Source organism: Neolamprologus brichardi, chromosome 12, assembly GCF_056152115.1.
Source record: "Neolamprologus brichardi isolate AB-2024 chromosome 12, ASM5615211v1, whole genome shotgun sequence".
Taxonomy (NCBI): domain Eukaryota; kingdom Metazoa; phylum Chordata; class Actinopteri; order Cichliformes; family Cichlidae; genus Neolamprologus; species Neolamprologus brichardi.
In genome coordinates, this window is record NC_142115.1 from 31,574,052 (window position 1) to 31,592,002 (window position 17,951).

Here is a 17,951-nt window from a genome sequence, read left to right on the forward strand (position 1 = left end):
CTCAGGTAAAACGCCAAACGTCCAGATGGTTGCAAAATTAAACAATATGATTAAACTGAGTTTTTTCCACATCTAATCTTTTTTCCACGGTTTTTCACAGTAAATCCCCAGACTTTACCTTAGACATGTAAAACACCTTTTCAGTTTGTGTGATGAGCACTTTATTTACAAATATAATTAAAAGCTCTGACAGATTCATGCCTTTATTTTAACCTGGAAAAAAAAATTAAAGTGCATGCAATAATAAAGCATCATACTGGTCTGGTTTATAAGAAACTACACAGCTCTAGAGTTGTGTAAAGCAAGAAGTGGGGGGGAAAATGAACTGAAAAATCCATTGATAGATACCTGGATTTGGAATACTATCTGAAGAGAGGGGGAGGGGGAAAAAAAGCGCTTTTAAAAATTCTTTTTCTGATTTAAGTGACAGTTAAAATACAATACGAAAATAAGTAAAAGCTCTCCATAAATCCTTCTATACACAAAGTACAAGTCCCCCTGCCCTCCCCATGAAGCCCTTTGTGCTAGCTGGGAGTTCACATCTCACGTGTATTATATTTCACATTGGCTGCCAGTGCAGAGAAATCAGTACAATACACATGTTGAGTACCATGATTCACCCACCCTGCAGTAATCACATGAAGGAATCACATATACTATAAGTGTACCTGTATGCACATTGTGAGTTTTCCGTCAAAGTATCAAATTATTTAAATTGGTCCTAAAAATGTCTGCGTGAATAAATACCAAAGAAGCAGCCCAGATGAACAGCTGCGGAAGGATTGGTTTGATTTTTCGCTTTGAGAGATTATTTTTTGCGCTGCTCGAGACCAAAAAACAAAGTAACAAATATACGTATCGCCTCTGAAAAAGCATGGTTTTGAAGCGATTTTTGCTCATCCTACGACCTTCAATTTTGTCTCCCTCCTTTTTCTCAATTTCCACTTTTAGTCACACCAAAAGTGTCATCATTGCACAAGAAACAAGAAACACTGTGACTATGTTATTCTTACAAAAACATGACAACCACAGGAAGTTATCCAGCATATTTTTTTGTCATCTTGTGACACCACAGAGGCAAGGAGGGGGAGGGAGTATAGGTTGGTTTGTCAGGGAAGGGTGGGGGACACTCAAACCTGCCATCGACCCTGACTGACGGGCCCAGAAAACACACCAGAACTGATCTCGAAGCAGTTTCTTTCTTTCTTTTTTTTCTCTTTTCATTTTTTAAAGTGTGTTTGAGGAAGGGCATCAGCAGCTGTGAACACCTGCACTGTCAGGTCAGGTCAAAGGAGAGGTGGGGTGTTCTGAGGCAGACGGTTGCCCCAGGGGGACTACATGAAGATGGCGGCGGCAGAAACAACGGCCCCTCATCTGTAGTCGTCCTTGGGAAAGTCCAAGGTGCCCAGGTTGTTGAAGCCCAGACGCATGCTTTCCATGTCAAAAGTGTCGATCTCCCGCTCCTGGCGTTCCAGCAGGTGTTTGATGCGGTCGGTTCGCTCCTTCTGAAGGGAAACCAGCTCCTCTTCAATCTGCAGGTGACATGGGAACAAGAAATACTCAAAGTTAAATGTAGTTTACTCATTTCTAAGATACCTTTGTCTGTTCTTGATGATCATTAGCTTTTGATTTTTCCTCCAGTTTAAATATTAAAAACTTTTTTGTAAGCCTGAAACAGATATAAAGCATCTTCAACACTGCACTTTAAAAAAACAACAAAAAACAAAAACAAATACAATTTTGAATGTTCAGTGCTTTGGAAAATAATAATAGAGGGCAATGTGGATGGCCATGGCTGAGGAGGTAGATAGGGTCAACTACTAATCAGAAGGGTGATGGGTTCAATCCAACCCACATATCAGCAAGTGTCCTTGGGCAAAATGCTCGACTGATACTCCAAACAGCGTATCAGGCGCCCGATGCATCCATCAGTGTGAGAGTTGAAGCGATATATGACACATTGCATGGATGTGTGTGACTGAGGGGGTAATGCTTGTAGTAAAAATCTCTTTGAGTGCTTAATTGACCAACATATACAATTAAAATATAAATATAATAAACATACTCCAGTGATTATTTTCAAGCAAGGAAAAACCTAAACTGGGTGACACTCTAAAACGTGACCTATGCACCTTAGTTATTCATTAAAAAATACATTTTTCTTTAAGTATAGTGTATTTGAGTTTTGTCGTAGCTCGACTTGTAAAAGCAGAAATGGCGTGGAAGCATTAATGACATCAATAATGCCTGTTCGTAGAGCTGAGAATAGTTTTCTGGTGATGTAATGCAGGACCTCTGAGTAACTGGTGAAACCAGTTCATTTATGCAAGAAAAGCAGAGATTTGCAACAATATTTTTCAACATTATTCTTGGGTGATTTTTTATTGTTAGATTGTTCACTACTCGGTCACTGGGGCAGACCTTTTTGTTTTCAGTTGATATTTTCAATATGCATACCCAAGATTCTTTTTTTTTTTTTAAGTGTAGACAGTGAGCATGAGGTATTTCGCTTCCTTTGATCAAATGTGTCTTAAGTGAGAATGACAACTGCAGAGCTGTTCATGCTGGGCTTTTTTTTTTTTTTAAATATCCTCACAACATTACGATGAGCATAACTGCAGGCACACTTCATGAACTGCTTTCGTTACCTCAAAGGTGCAAGTCTGTCAAGTTGTACTCACCACAAACACAACTCAGCACACACGTCCACAGGTGAGGACAAAGCAGTGTGTGGCGCAATACGGCAATCTTGCCAACTACTGAGCATGCACAGAAAACTCCAGACTCTGACCATGAACCGAACCGGAGGACAATAGTGCTTCTAAAACCATGACATCATCCGTCTCGGTGTGCAGATCTGGATGCTGCCAGGAGATGGCAACAGACCACCACAGCCTGCACCGGCTACACTGGATGGCGGGCGGCATTTCGAAGGTCCCTTTCTTTGTTGTCGGAGTGCTGTCTACTAGACTGTATCGATGACGTAGGCCACTTTTGAAGGAGGCATACTCTCATCTTATTACATGTCATTGCTATACCATACAGGTTATATAAAGGTTCACGTTAAAGACAGCAGATGTCTATCAGGAGTGTCTTGCATCACATTACGGGACAAAGACTGATAAAACTATCAAATGTTTGGAAAATTACAACAAAGGTGATAAAGCCCCATGACAGCTGCTGATATCACAGGTGAGAGCAGGTTGCACACGTTTTAGGCACTTTAGACTGAACGCATACAGCAACCTATTACGAACAAGCTTAATAATAAGCTACACCACATAAACTGTTAGCTGTTAAAAATAGAGGATGATGCTGTAATAAGGGCTCAATACTGTTGTCTAGAGATTTCACCATCATTACAAGTGTGTGGGAAAGAAATGGTTGTCTGCGCCCCGCAGGAAGCCATGCCACTGTCATCACCACCTATGGTGAGGGAAATCTGTGTGTCTGTGTGAACTTGTGTATGTCTGTCGGGGTCACCTTTAATGCCCATGCTGCTTGCTGATGTGGATGCAAATGAATACCCCGATCTGTTTGCTTAAGCTTCAGGTGAACTAGTTGCTTTTGAGCAGATTATCGCCTCTAGACGAAGCTTTAAAAACTCTCTTTCCTTCATGGATTAATAGGAGTGACGTCAAAGAAGGATGCAGAAAAAATGTATTCAAAACTTAAAAGCAATGCAGTATCAGTCAAAGAAATGGACTTCTGTTTGCTTTACATTTTATTTTTTCATGTTTTGTTCCTTCTAATAAAAGATGGCATGCTACGCTGCATATCAGATTAGGCTGTATATAAAAAATGGACACAGAGTTTCTTGATTTGCAAAGTCAGGTCTTTGAAGTCTGAAACTGAGATTTTTTGTTGCTTTCTCATGTTTGAAACTAAGTGTGATGCATTAGAAAAACTGCTAATACCAACTTGGATCATAATTAGAAAAATGAACCTTATATTTTATTAAACAACATTTAAAACTATTGATTGAGATACTATTTTTGCCAGTATGAGTAGTTGCCCCCTATTGGCAATGAGAAAGAATAACGAATTAAAGCGCTTCTGCACTGGCTTCAATTTTCAGACCTGGAATCTTTTATATAACGTCTATGGAAAAGTTAGATGATGTCTGGACAATCATCACTATTTAGGTCTTTAAAAGATTTTACAGGAGAAATAGCGATAAGAGCAAAACCTTTTTTTTTCCAATTTAAAAGGCACTTAATACAGTACAAAACATTTGAACTATGGCGGGCTCCAGCTAACTTGCAACATCATACTTTTATTCTGCATTAACCCAACTGTATTTTTAATTCTTTTGTTCTGAAGCCTTATGTTGCTCTGGAGCAGTTGTTGTCTTACAGGCTGTCAGTGATACAACTTTTCTTTTGTTCTGTTCTTGCTTACGTTCCAGCGCTGTACTGAAAAAGCACATTAGGTAAGCTGTATTTTCTTTGATGATGAAAGTCACAGATTTAATTAAATTGATGCAAATATTCTCTATTTGTTAAATCAGTGGGGATACTTTAAGTTGATCAATAGACTGAGGCCAAAAGATAATTTGTTCTAAATGTGAGGGGAAATAGCACATCCCTATTGCCATGTCAGTAATGGTGTTTTATTTATGAGTTTGTCTTAAAGTGTTTGAAGAATTCATTCTCTGTTTTAAAGACAGTACAAAAGATGTTCTCCTTGTGCGTTTCATTTATGGTTACTAAACTGACCAATTATGAATGAACAGGATTATAAAGCATGCTCTATGAAGGCTTGAAAACCCCCAAATGTATAGCTCTCATTTAAAATAAAGTGTTTATTTCACAACACCTTTTGTTCCAGGTGTGCTCGGCGCAGCGACACCTTCTGCTCCAGCTTCTGCTGCTCACGCTCATGCTGCGCCTCGGTCTGCATCTTGATCTTGCTCTGGTAGGCATTGAGCAGCTCCATCTCCTGCTGCAGCTGCTGCCTCAGGGCCTGGCACTCCGCTTCCTGGGCCTCATCCAGACGCAGCTGACACAGCCGACCATGGGCGGCAACACGGGAGAGAGAGGTACAAAGACACAGAGAGAGAGAGAAGTTGGGGGCGGGGGTTACACGGACAAGGAACACACAAGGAGAGAGTAGAGAGAGAGCGGGGAAAGAAGACACAGAGATGAAATGAGGCGGGGAGGTGGTGACGGAGGGATGGAAGATAGTAGAAGGGCAATGGGGACAGACAGGGCAAGGAAAGCCAGTGGAAAGGGGCGGGAGGAGGGAAGGTTGGAGTAAGACATGAAGGGAGATAGTGAAGGAGTAAAAAAGGGTGTGATACGACGGAGAAAGACAAAACACGAGACAAACAAACAGGAGAAAGATACAAGAACATAAGCAACAGGTGGAAAGAAAGGCTTCATATACTTCATTCATTTAACGTGACCGCCTGCACTTTAGTAAAGAGAAATTCTTGTTTAGCAAATACGTCTCTCTGCTCACCGCCTGCGAAGCCATCATTTCGTTGATGCTCTGCTCATACTGCTCAGCCAGAATGGCCAGCTTGCGTGTCTGCTCATCCTTCAGGGCCTTGAGCACAGTCTTGTGCTCGGCCTTAGGCGTAACTTCCATCTGGTGGTGGCGTAGGGCCTTGTACTGTTTGGTCTGCACCTTACATGTGTCCTGAAACTGCTTCTTGATCTGCAGCTCCAAAACCTGAAGGATGGGCCAGAAAAACGGTGACAGTGAGAATGAAATCAAGAGTTATATAGAGCACATTTTTGAAAGGTTAGAGGTCTAATGTCCCAATCAAAAAGGCACAGTTCGAGGCTTTGATACCTTAAAGGCAAATTAAAATGAAATTCATAGGTGACATATTTTGGATATTCTTACACCATTTCCCCCAAATTAATTAATTTGTTACATTCATATTGCATCACAGTTTTATCAAAAACTAGATGTTGCTCATCACTTGCGCAATCGTAGAAGTGGATCCCAAAGGCAAGGGATTTTTTTTCCTTTTAAGGATGATGGGAAAAAGGGATTTGAAATATTTCAAGCACTTATATATCAATCCATCAAACAATATTTAAAATATTAGATCGAATGGTCTCTGCGCTGACTCACTTTGAGATTCTTGGGTTGCTGCCGGAGCTCCAACACATGCTTGCGATGAAGTTCACGCTCACGTCTGTTGTTGTACTCAATCTGGTTCTCCAGCTCCGTCTGGTGCTGCAGGCGGATGAGGTCCATACGCAGCTTCTGCAGGGTCTTCAGCTGCCTCTGCTCCAGTTCCTGCGTGGACTCATCGTGGCGGATCAGCATGGCATGCTCCATCTCTTTCTGGGTCTTCTTCTTGTTCAGCTCCTAGGCGGGCCACGAGGAGACATGGAGGTTACAGCAAGGGAATAGAAGGATGAATCTCAGCAAGTACGATTGATAAGCATCAATTTGACATCAACATATTCCCTTGCAGAAATCAATTTTACTGTTTTGTGCTTACAGCATTGATTGCAACTAGTAACAGCTGAGAGGAAAAAGGAAGAAAAAAATCAATAAACATCACATATTTACTTTCCCCCCCTCTTGCTTCTAGTTTAATCACATTGATTTTGGAGCATTTTCCCACAGAAAGTTTTTGGATTTCCTTAAACTCACTCAACAGCTTTTCAGATTATGGCATTGTTGGCTTGTTTTGTTGTGGGTTAATCCTGCTTACAGTTAATATAAAACACCTGACAGATCTAAATAACACACTACTGTTTGTTGTGAAAACATTTTTGGGACTTTTATACATCAAGATCATAAACACTAAACGAGGGTTTAGGATTCAAACTCGCGATGTGGGCATATATGGTTTGATCAATTCAGTCAGAAGTTTACAGTAGTAAAATTATCCAAAAGCAAAACATTTATAGATTTACAACTTGCACACGAGTTTTAGAAACTTGTATGTCCTCCACACCTCTCTGATCTGTTCCTGTTCCAAATCGTGCCTCTTGATCATGACTTTGCGCTTGAAGGCGCGGCAGTTCCTGTCGTAAAAGACCCTCTGCTGGGACAGCAGATGGGCCTCCTCCTCAGCCTGGGAATGTTGCATGTTCTCCTTGTGCTTGGACAGACGCTCCTGTTTCTCCTTCTTGGGTGTGCTGTGGTCCTCGTTCATCTCCTGATGAGAGGTGGAAATTCCAAGTAGAAGGGGGAATGGAGAAAGGAGATTGTGTTAACATACACAAGACAGAAGATAGAAGTATTACTAGTAAAGCCTTCATTGTAAGCAGTCAGTGGTGAACTGTGTAGTTTGGGATGTTAATGGATATGTGAAAAACAAATGTTGCCTAAACAAGCTATTTGTAAGCCATTTTTTGCTGGGGAATAAAATAAAACGTCTATTCAAATCAACTTTATCAAATATTTTTAGTAAGACCATTTGGTCAACTCAAGGTGACCTTTTATTTTGAACAACAGTTTATTTTTAAAGCCAAAGGAAGAAAAAGAAAATCTTTTTCTTCTAAATAAAGGGATTTTCTTTCTCTTTCATGAGCAATCTACAACTCGCGCTAATGCACTTAACACATGAGCCTGATCCCTGCTCTCTGTGGTGTCTAATTCCGTTATAGCCCTCAGTTGGTGGGAAATATCTCTCTCTGCCAGCGATGCTTTCTCCTAACTGTGCTGACCTAATTTTGGTCACTTATCATGTAACTGAAAACACAGTGTATCACACTGCCAGCCCACAAGAGTATTCTCTGGATTCTTTTACAAGGTTGTGGTGGTTCACAAGTGCTCCGGTGAGCGTATGGATTTCTGACTTTTCTTGTTTGCGTGTACATACATGTGTAGGTACACAGTTGGTAGGCTGAGTGACTCAACACAACTTCCAAAAGACCATGCTGAAGTGGAAGTGTATGTTTGTGTGTGGGAGCCTGATTCTTCAGCACAGAGCGCAGAAGGTCACGTGTCACCCATGAGAAGGCGTGCGAAGGAGCGCGCCTGAGAAGAAAAGAGGAAACCAACGAGCCCAGCATACCTCCTTAATCTTCTCCTTGCAGAGTTTGTACTGCTTTTTCTGATTATCCAGAAACGTGGTTAGCTCCTTCTTCTGCTGGGCCACGATCTGCTGCTGGAACTTCTTCTCGTCTGCCAGCGCCGTCTTCATCTGGACAGAATAGACATGGACAAGAGCATGGTTAGATGCCCCTGACCAGCAACAGACAGCACGCCACCAAACTGTGGACAAATACATTCATGCACAAACCTATATAAGAACATTAAAGTATATTAACATAAATTAACTAAAGTATATTTGAAGACAATAGGTTGGTTGATTAAAATTCAAATTATAATATGACCAGTTAAAAATTCTAGTCTGCACTTCAATTCTAAATCAGATGTTGTACTTCAGATAAAATTACCATAACATTTCTTTTTCTAGATGATAAAACAACCTTTTTTTTTTTTTTTTTAAAAGAAAAGAGACATTGCAGTTATAGTTATAGAATTCTATGTAAATATCTAGTAACATGTTGGTTTGTGACAGCCACATGTCACCGATTCATGACACCGTTTAGATGTACAGACTCGTCTACATAAACAGATAAACTATCTCCTTGACTGTTGCAGCACACACGCTGGGTGCTAATCACAAAGATATATAACGTGTTTTTCAGAGCGTGACACTCCGTGACCCAGTTCTGCCCCTGTGTTTCATCACATGTATCATTGGGTGGCAGCAGTGGGTTAAGTTCTAACAAAAACGTCCTCATTACTCATTGCAACATTGAACAGCTTTAAAATAGCAACACTTTAGAAAAGAATAGAACTTTTTGACGTGTTTTTCTTCAGCAGCATTAGAAATGTCACAGCTTCAATATTATTCCCATTTTTTCAAAGCTGACCAGGTCCACCAGCCAACTGTTGCATCATACATGTAAGTCAGTGTGATCATTTGTGAAATAACCTAACAGTTACTGCACTTATTCATAATGTCCTGTAACCCCATCAAAAGTCCCACCTCTTTCTCAGAATGCACAGCATGCCGTTTTGCCAGTTTCTCCAGTTCAATGTAGGCGTTGTTGGCCTGCGTCTCCACCTCTTTCTGCAGCTTGAGCCGATGCTCGTCCATCTCGGCCTTGAGCTTGTTCTCCAGGGCGATCAGCTGCTTCTGGTGCTGCCGCCGCATGCGCTTGTAGCCGGACATCTGTTCTCGCAGCTCACTTTCCTGCTCATGCTCATGAATCTGTTTGGTCACCTGTGGTGAGAGAAAAGTTAGAAGATGCAAATCAAATTACTTCACCAAAAAAAACCAAAAAAAAAAACCCCAAACAGTAATGCCTAACTGATTAATTCAATATGATCAAAGTATCTCAGTTCATTTACGAGAAGAACCTCAAACAAAAACCGTTACAAAACAAAACAGTTCACCTGTTGTAATCAGACTACATTACTTGCTAGTTTTACATGTACAAGAAAGAATCTTCAACATGCGATATGAAAATAATGACATTAAGAAGCAAATAATTTGAAATCCACCACTTCAGCTGAACAAAAGCTCTTTCATCTGACAATCTCAGATTCGCAGACACTGCACAGAATAGCCGACTTCAAAGTTCCTCAAATGTATTTAAGTCAGAGCGTGGGAAAGAAAACAAAAATGCTGTAAAGACAATAATAAACATCTACTGTATGACTAAATTTAACCTGAGGCAATGACCTTACTGGTATTTCTTAACACTTTCACTTATTCTTGCTTTTAACCCAAACCTTGACCTGACCCACCAACCTGAGGACAAAAAGGGTTCTCCACATCTAGGTAGTACTCGCTCCGCATCTTCTCATAACTTCCACCTGAACTCCTCAGGCCAAACATGATGGCAACTTTAGCCAAGTGCACCAGCATCCAGGAACCTTGTGCAGCATCCTATGCCCGACAGAACCCTGCCTGAGCTCCGATGCCACCCTGAGACCCCCCCACCCCCACGACACACTTTACTGGACGTTGAGCCCCCTCCCTCTCCTTGGTTCGCGCCCTGGGCACGCAGCGGCCAAGGCAGACGTGTGAACTGTGAATGAGGCAGTTGGACACCGCGGGCCAACAAGAGCACAGAGCGGCTCTTTAGTCAGGCTAACGCTAAGCGGCGGACAGCAGGTGGGTCACATGAATACCTCATTGAGAAAGACTGAGAGAAGTTGGAGGGGGGTGTTAGAGAGGAGCAGGCCCAGAGATGAGGGGAGGGAGGGTGATTGCAAAGGAGAAACAGCAGATGGAGAGTGGCTGGGAGAGAGTTAAACAGGAAAAATAGAAATAATCAGCAGTAAAATAAGAGCATCTACATGGAGAAAAAAAAACAAAACAAAACAGGATGGGGGGAAATGGGGTGGAAATATGTGGAGGCTGAGCTCCCCTTCTCCTTAATCGGCTCTGAATCAATACCTCTACTGTAATAGAACCTCCCAATCCTAGTCACTTGCTTCGCTGCCACCATGCATACAGCCACAAAGGGCCAAGTCAAGTCATGTGACGGCTTCTTTCACACAAGGCTTTGGGACTGGAAAGGAGATCATATTCAGGGAGAGGAGGGAGGGAAGGCATGCAGGCTAAAGGTGAATGTTCGAGTGAGTGGGAATTAAGCGCCCAAACTTTAATTTTTGCTTATTTTGCAGTTCAAGATGATCCGTCTTCACAGAGTTTAACTTGTGTGAACGTGCAAGCCTACTTAAATAGAAGTGATGACTGATGCATTTTTGTTTGCAATAAATTAACTACAACAGTCCACTTAGTTTGATCTCTGTGTTCGCAAGGCATTTAGCGTCAATGAATATGCAATATCACAATTGTAACTTTATGAGAACACAACATCGAGGGCAAGAGCCAGACCTGCATCGATATCAAGAGCCTCAAAACGCCGAAATCCAAGTAAATATTTATGCTCCTGGTAGGTAACAGAAGAAGACTATCCCCTTGTCAAACCTCCATGATTCTTCTTTATCGCTTCCTTATTACATTAAGGAAAACACATTTCAACCCTGGTAGGTACCACATAGAAAAAGCATGGTTGTAGTTTGAATGTTATTGCAGATGTATAGTAGCATGTAGCAAAGACATCTGGTTTACAGGAGGAAGCAAAAGGCCTCAGACCTTTGTATAGCATGCCTTTTTCCTGTCAAATGTGAGGAGATCTCCCTTCTCAAGTCTGATCACAAAAATAGAACTAATGCAAACGATGTCCATCTAGCTTATTAAATTTTGACACTGACCTGTAAAGAACAAACATTTTAATATATATAACCGCATAACATGAAAGTTAACAAGTACAACCTTAATTCTGCAAGTTGCAAGAAAACTGATGGGGGAAGAGCACATTTTGATATGCCTTACACTACACATTAATTTCCCATCAGCGTTTATGCTGTCAGGTTACAAACTGCAACCAGCAGCTAAAGAATAGATGAAGTGAATATTTTACAACAATGCTGTCTCTCACACCAGCTTACACGTCAGTCAGTGGCTTCATCTAACCTATAATAACCCCTGCCCTCGCTCTCACTCACTGTCTCACATTCGTTCACCTTCTCACTTTGCATCCATGTCTTTCCAGTGTTCCTGTCCCCTCATCATTTTTTCCTTTTCCACACATGTCCCTGGATAATTTTACATCCTGCTCTCCTTCACCTTCTTTTCATGCCTTTTCCACAATACCTCTCATGTCTTTGGTTTTACCCCTTTCTTCTCTTGTTTCCCCACTGCTACATTTGTTCAGACTCCACACTTCATTTCACCAGTAAATGTGATGTTCTTTGGGTTTTTTTGTCAGTTAAGATTTCAATCAGCACTGCTCTTAAGTCTCACCTTTGTTTTTCTATCCTTTTCTCTGCCCTTCTTATCTCCCCAATATCTGCCATCAGTGTCCTCTAAGATGCCTTTACTTTCTCTTTCAGTTCACTAAATCTTTAATCTCTTGCCTTTTCCCTCAAATCACCATGACTTTTCTTTTCAAAATAATAGTTTATAATTATTTTTATTTTAGCTAATAATTCCCCCCTATTTAAACCATTCTTAATTGTTTATGTTTTCTCACTTGTGTTGCTCTCCATCTTCCTATCTGGCTATCAATTACCCCTTGCCATCTGGACCCCCCCATACTGTCCTACCTCTCCCTCTTTGTCTACCTGCTTCCAGTCTCAGTGAGTCGAGGCCAATGTGAGGATGTCTGTGCTTGGAAGAAAACGATGATGTAATCTCTTCCAGTGCCGGTGGGCAGGACCGGCACTGTTACACTACAGAGAGGCTGCCTTTTTTCAGTTACACAATGTGTAATCTCAGCTGCCATTATCGAAAAGTTTAATCCACCGCAATATGCATTAGATCAAAAGTATTTTCAAGTATGATTAGAAGTGTTTCTTTAAAGGATAAATGGGAAAAAAAACAATTAACAAAGAGTTAAGGTGAGGAAGGAATACTTTTTTTTCCCTTTTATGGTAAATTTAAGTGAGAAAATGATCCAGGATACAATTTTCCATCTTTTGTGGCTAAGAACAAATATCTATAAACTCTACAATCCCTGTTTTCTGATGAAAAAGGCATCTCATCATCTTGTGAGGAGGTAAAAAAACCAGCAGGCTTATTGCCACTCTAATCTTTCATGTCAGTGGGAGAACATGTGAGGTTGTTTATGTATACATCGACTTCCTTCCCTAAGTGCCATAAAGGGAGGACTTTAAAAAAGTGGGGTTTTTTTATTGTTTTTTTTTTAAAATTATATGTGATTAAATGATATTAAGCAAGTCATGATCAGTTTGTAAATCACATTGTTATATTTCCTTCTAATGCAGTACTGTAGGGGTTTCCTAAATTCAGAAATCACATTAGTTACAAATCAAAATATTACTTGCTCCTAAATTTCTGCATAATGTGTGTACTAAAAAAACAAAACAAAAAACCTCAACAAGAATAGATTGACCTACGGTTTTGCAAGAAACTACTTTCCAATGCTGTGAAAGTGACAATAAGTCTTTCCAAGCAACTCTTTTTGGTTTTAAAAAGGTAAAAACAGCAGAGCTAAACATTTGATGATGCATTCCTAGGCTGAAACGTCACCCTACGATGCATGGTCAGCAGCAGTTGGAAGACTACATCAGTTGACAGTTATGCGAGAGGGTTTTCAAACTACAGTTCCCAACTGCAGTCTTACATATACCATGTATCATTATCATCTGTTAATCATCTGCAAATCAATAGAGCCTATAAACATATGACAATCAAAAACAAAATCATGTAACCTTCAGTGCCGTGGAACTACGGTTGCGGTCAACAGAAAACACACACAGCATCGGACGGTCACTGGTTCGTGCTCTCTTCAAGGACAATATGAGGACACACAGTTGCTTGTGCACACAAACACACACACTTCTTTGCTTACATTCTCTTGTATGTGACAAGATTTCTGGTTTAAGACCTGGCAGCAGAGGGGAACTCACAATTAAAACCAATGGGTCATGGTTGGGTAAACACATACACACACAAACCACCACAACTACTTTCTAGTTACTAGAGCCGGTTTCCATGACAACAGACAGGGAGGGAGAGAGAAAGAGAGTCATAGAAAGAAAGAAAGCGCAAGAGAGAGAAAAAGAGAGAGAGAGTATTCCACCCCCTTCAACTCAGAATATTGAGTCAGATCTGAGAATGATGTATTATCAAATGGAGGCCAGGAAGAAATAAAGGAGAGGGTGGGAGGATGGGAGTGGTAATGCGAGGCGTAGTACAAGAGGAGATAACAAAAGGAGTGGGGTGAATGAATGTAAAAAACAGCAGAGAAATAATATAGTAGACAACGATCTAAACAAAGTGAAGACCAAAAGATGGGAAATAAATATTTCAAAAACATCTAAACATGGAGACATACAATAACATTACACCCACTGAGACTGAGGTCATTCACGCACCACATTCGCAGTAAGCTTTTTAACAAAGACAAACAAAAAAATGCCCTTTAATGCCCTCATAGTGCTGTGGTGTGAACATGAAACTGAGAGATTTGAGCTTCTTCAAGAAGTAATTTTTTAAAATTTGTTTGGCCTTCCAAACCAGTGCAACCTTTAAGTCAAATAAGTAGAACAAATTAATGACACTGAAACATTTACAGCATGCAGAAAACATGCTTTAGGACCTTGAAAAGAAAACACCAATAGAAAGAAGAAAGTTTTAGGTTCTTACCAGTGAGGCAGACTTAATGGTGGCAAAGCGGCCCTGGTTTTTGTAGTTTTGAGCCTGGCTGCTCTTATCAAAGGAAGCTGGCGTCGGCTCTGGCCGATGGTCCCTGTGGATCCCGTCGTCCCAGTTGTATTGATGGTCCTGTTTGAAAACAAAGGAGAGAATTTTAGGACTGGTAAATACTAAAAGAAAACAGAATAAATAACAACCAAGTGACCAAAGTTAAAAAAAAAATGATAGTGTAAACTATGCTGCACTGCAGGGCACTCAACTTTTTTTTTTTTTTTAAATTATTAAAACTGTGCCAGTATTGAAATTCGTCACCATAATTCTGTGACTTACAAAAGAAATACTCCCCACTGATTTAACCCATACAACTTCTACACTTCACAAAGATTCTTCATCATTTGATAAAACTGTGTCAACTGTAAGCTTGCATGTCATGATGAAACATCAACACCCAGCACCCCCAATAAAATCTGACTGACAAACATGCAGGGAGGCCCAGGGACCAACAAGTGCTTTTATGCGTGGAGGGAAATTCACCGCCATCAGAAAACAATGTGTGTCATTTTTAATTGTTCTCATCACAGCCCCTGAACTTGAAACAGCACACTGGTTGTCTGTTCATAAAGTGACAACCTTATTCAAGCTCTGTCAAAATACAAAGAGCAAATGAAGAAAGAGAATGACAGAAGTGACAGCCCTCTCTTCACAGAGTTGATTTCCAATGAGAATGTAAAGCACTGTATTGACCTGTGTGTGTGTGTGTGTGTGTGTGTGTGTGTGTGTGTGTGTGTGTGTGTGTGTGTGTGTGTGTGTGTGTGTGTGTGTGTGTGTGTGTGCGCGTGTGTGTGTGTGTACAGGATGCCACATGTGCAAGGGGAATTTGCGCTGCTGCTAGTTCACATGTATACACGGCCTTTGTTCTCAAAGTGTGAACGGTGTCAGTGATAAACTTGAAGCAATCTGCAAACAGTGAGGACTGTCAATGGTTTCCATGGTTTTGGGGGGAGGGGTTTATGCATACTCTTGAACAGTGCGAGACACCAAAGGATGTTTGCACACAGCCATGTTTCCTTTTCATTTGTTAAGTGAGACAGTTATCAACCCAGAAAAGAAGTGAGTCAACCAGTAACATGGCATTTGTTGATTACGATTGCTGTCTTTGTTTCTTCTTCCATGCACTGAACTCTGGGAAAAGTGTTTAAGACTGTTTACTAATACCATTTCAAAAGACAGGAAAAATGTTGGGTACAAAGTTGTCCTTGTGCTTTATTCCACTTGGCTTGGCTTTTTTGTCTCTCTTTCAGTGGGGCATCTCAGAAAACAGACTACAAATCTGATTTGACCTTTGTTGTGACTTTTGATTTCTCAGACTTTATAATCTTCTTTATTTTGTAGCAGTAAAACGATAACTCTGAAGTACTGTACAGGTATCAATGACTTACGCAAGAGATATTGTAGAAGGAAGAGACATGTCTCTAAAACTAAATGTTGCAGTTTTGTTACCCTTGCCCCCAAAATCCATGAAATAAAAAACATACTCATTAAGTTAAAGCGGTGTGGTGGCAGGAATAGCTCTCTAATCAATACCCAAGTTTATAAATGTGTAATTTATAAACTTGGCTTGCTGAGTTCATATTTGTTTGTTCTTCCCATTGGAAGAGTGCACTAGGATGATGTTTATGTCAGCACTCTGGATTGAGCAATTAATGGAGCTGAAGTAACTTGTAGATTAAAGAAAACTTTAGCTAAAATAAGCTAAAATGATGGCAAGTTCCAAAAGTTTTAACTTTTTTTTTTTAATTAAATTGATGGTGATGCTATAGATTTTTTTTTTAATGTCTCGGTGACCACTGAAATGAAAGCCATGGCTCTCTTTCCATTCATTTAAATAGGGGCCTCAAGATAACCCCCTAATCAATTCCAAGATTGCTGTCAAGTTGTAACACTCTCCATCTAGATTTAAAGTGATGAACACTTTGTAGTTGACAACTGGTTGCCATGGCACATTTCAGGGTCTGTTTAGTCTCTGGCTGTCACATAACTGTCTCCAGTTTTATATATTTTTTAATTAATTAATATTTTAAATTGTATTTAGTTTAAAAAAAAAAAATCAGATTGATTGACTGTTTGAGTATGATGGCTGATGCTCAGTTAAAAGGCTTTGGGAACAATAAGAACTCCCAATAGTGGTTTCAAACTTTCAGCCTTAATCACCATCCCGTCTTCACCCTTAATTTTTACCTTCTTGGTGTGTGGGGAGGAGTCCAGGGTGCTGCTGTAGTCTTGGGGATGCATCATGGTCATATCAGAGCAGCTGTCATCCAACACCTCCTGCATGCTGTTCACGCTGCTGCTCTGGCTACCCGTGCTGACCGAGGTGCTGGGAATAGAGTGGTTGCTGCCCAGGCTGTTCATCTTACAGCTGGCTGCCTCGCTGTCCTGCAAGTGCGCACAACATATACACGTGTTCAGAAACACAAATGTACACAAACACTCAACAAAAGTCACCCGTGACCTTCGTCCAATTATACCCAGGCTTTCTTCAAACTGTACCACTAAATGGAATTGCCTCAATACAAAGGGGGGGGGGGGGGGGGGGGGAATCACTGATGCCCTATAGATTGCATTAGAGTGAAAATCATGCTAAATTGCCTATTAACCTCTAATTGTTAAGATGTGTGTGTCTGAGTCATTCAGTAGCGTCTGAGCTTTTGTTAATGGACAGTGGTCAGACAGAGGTCTTCAGATTACAAGTCAACTTGAAGGTGTACAAGACAGATACGGGATGAAACTGTGTAGCTTTTAGAAGCAAAAGCCAATTCACTTAGGTCTAAAGCAACAGGACAGGATATTTACTCGGTCTTTCCACATAAAACAAGGATTGGTACAGCAGGTTTTTCAGGGTAAGGCTTTCAGCAGTGTCTTGTTGCACTAAGGTCTGGTGGCTGCTGTGAATTGTGTCACATGGTGTAGGATGACATTACTGTCGCTACGAGCTGTCCATAACTGTTCACTTTACTTCAGGCCAGGTCAACTAAGGGACATTTCATCTCAGGCTACCAAGACTGCATGAGAAAAGTGCTGAAGCAGTACTGACTAGTGTGGAGTCACCATCTCTGAGACTTAAGTGTCATCCTGAGGATGCAGATAAACTATGCTGTCCCTCAACCTTTTGTCTGAAATCATCTGTTGGCCTACAGATAGAGAACTGTGTGAAATAATGAGCTTAAACTCTGTCATTGGTGTCAAGTACAAGCACTTATTTTATGTAGTGGTGATGGAAATTTTAAATATAATAATTATTTCAATTACTTTGTGAAAATACTGCAGATTAACTGAATCCAAACCTTATTTCAGTACAACTCTGCTACTTAAAGACTGTGGCTACATATATGCAATTTTTCATCTTCATATTAACTATTGTTAAGAATTGAAGAACTGTTTCTGGGTTTCTGTTTCTGTTAGTTTTTTTTTTAACATTCATTTGTCTGTTTAATATTTAAGTTTGATGCATAAACTGTTTCCCCATTAACCTCCCTTCTCCCTTTTTTTCTTCTTCCTCCCACCTCCTCCTCCTCCTGGCTCTCTCCCATGGGCCCGTTGTGTTTCTCCTGGTATAGGATCTTTTTCATCTTGCGGTACTGCAGATTGTCGAGCTCACGCACTGCATCCTTGGTCCTCTGGATGAGGTCAATGAGAATGCGTGGCGAGCGTTCCCGACGTACAAAATCATGCTGAAGAGAAAAAGACAGACAGTCAGTTACTTCGT

The 17,951-nt window shown here is 40.7% G+C and overlaps 1 protein-coding gene across 6 annotated transcripts in view; it reads right to left on the reverse strand.

Annotated features, from left to right (window-relative positions):
* Window positions 1-144: 144 nt before the first annotated feature.
* The window catches only part of taok3a (TAO kinase 3a), a 63,087-nt gene continuing 45,280 nt past the window's right edge, over window positions 145-17,951 (reverse strand). For 5 of the 6 annotated variants that reach the window (XM_006803871.2, XM_006803874.2, XM_006803872.3 and 2 more), the window contains 10 exons: window positions 17,749-17,916; window positions 16,424-16,621; window positions 14,177-14,314; window positions 8,975-9,211; window positions 7,991-8,119; window positions 6,926-7,129; window positions 6,088-6,327; window positions 5,464-5,676; window positions 4,819-5,001; window positions 145-1,532 (listed from right to left, as the gene is read on the reverse strand). In XM_006803871.2, the coding sequence (XP_006803934.1) occupies window positions 1,371-1,532; window positions 4,819-5,001; window positions 5,464-5,676; window positions 6,088-6,327; window positions 6,926-7,129; window positions 7,991-8,119; window positions 8,975-9,211; window positions 14,177-14,314; window positions 16,424-16,621; window positions 17,749-17,916 (1,872 nt within the window). In that variant the 3' untranslated portion in view covers window positions 145-1,370. Of the gene's footprint in view, window positions 1,533-4,818; window positions 5,002-5,463; window positions 5,677-6,087; window positions 6,328-6,925; window positions 7,130-7,990; window positions 8,120-8,974; window positions 9,212-9,742; window positions 10,144-14,176; window positions 14,315-16,423; window positions 16,622-17,748; window positions 17,917-17,951 lie in introns of those variants that run through there. The other variant, XM_035913412.2, reaches the window with a different exon arrangement.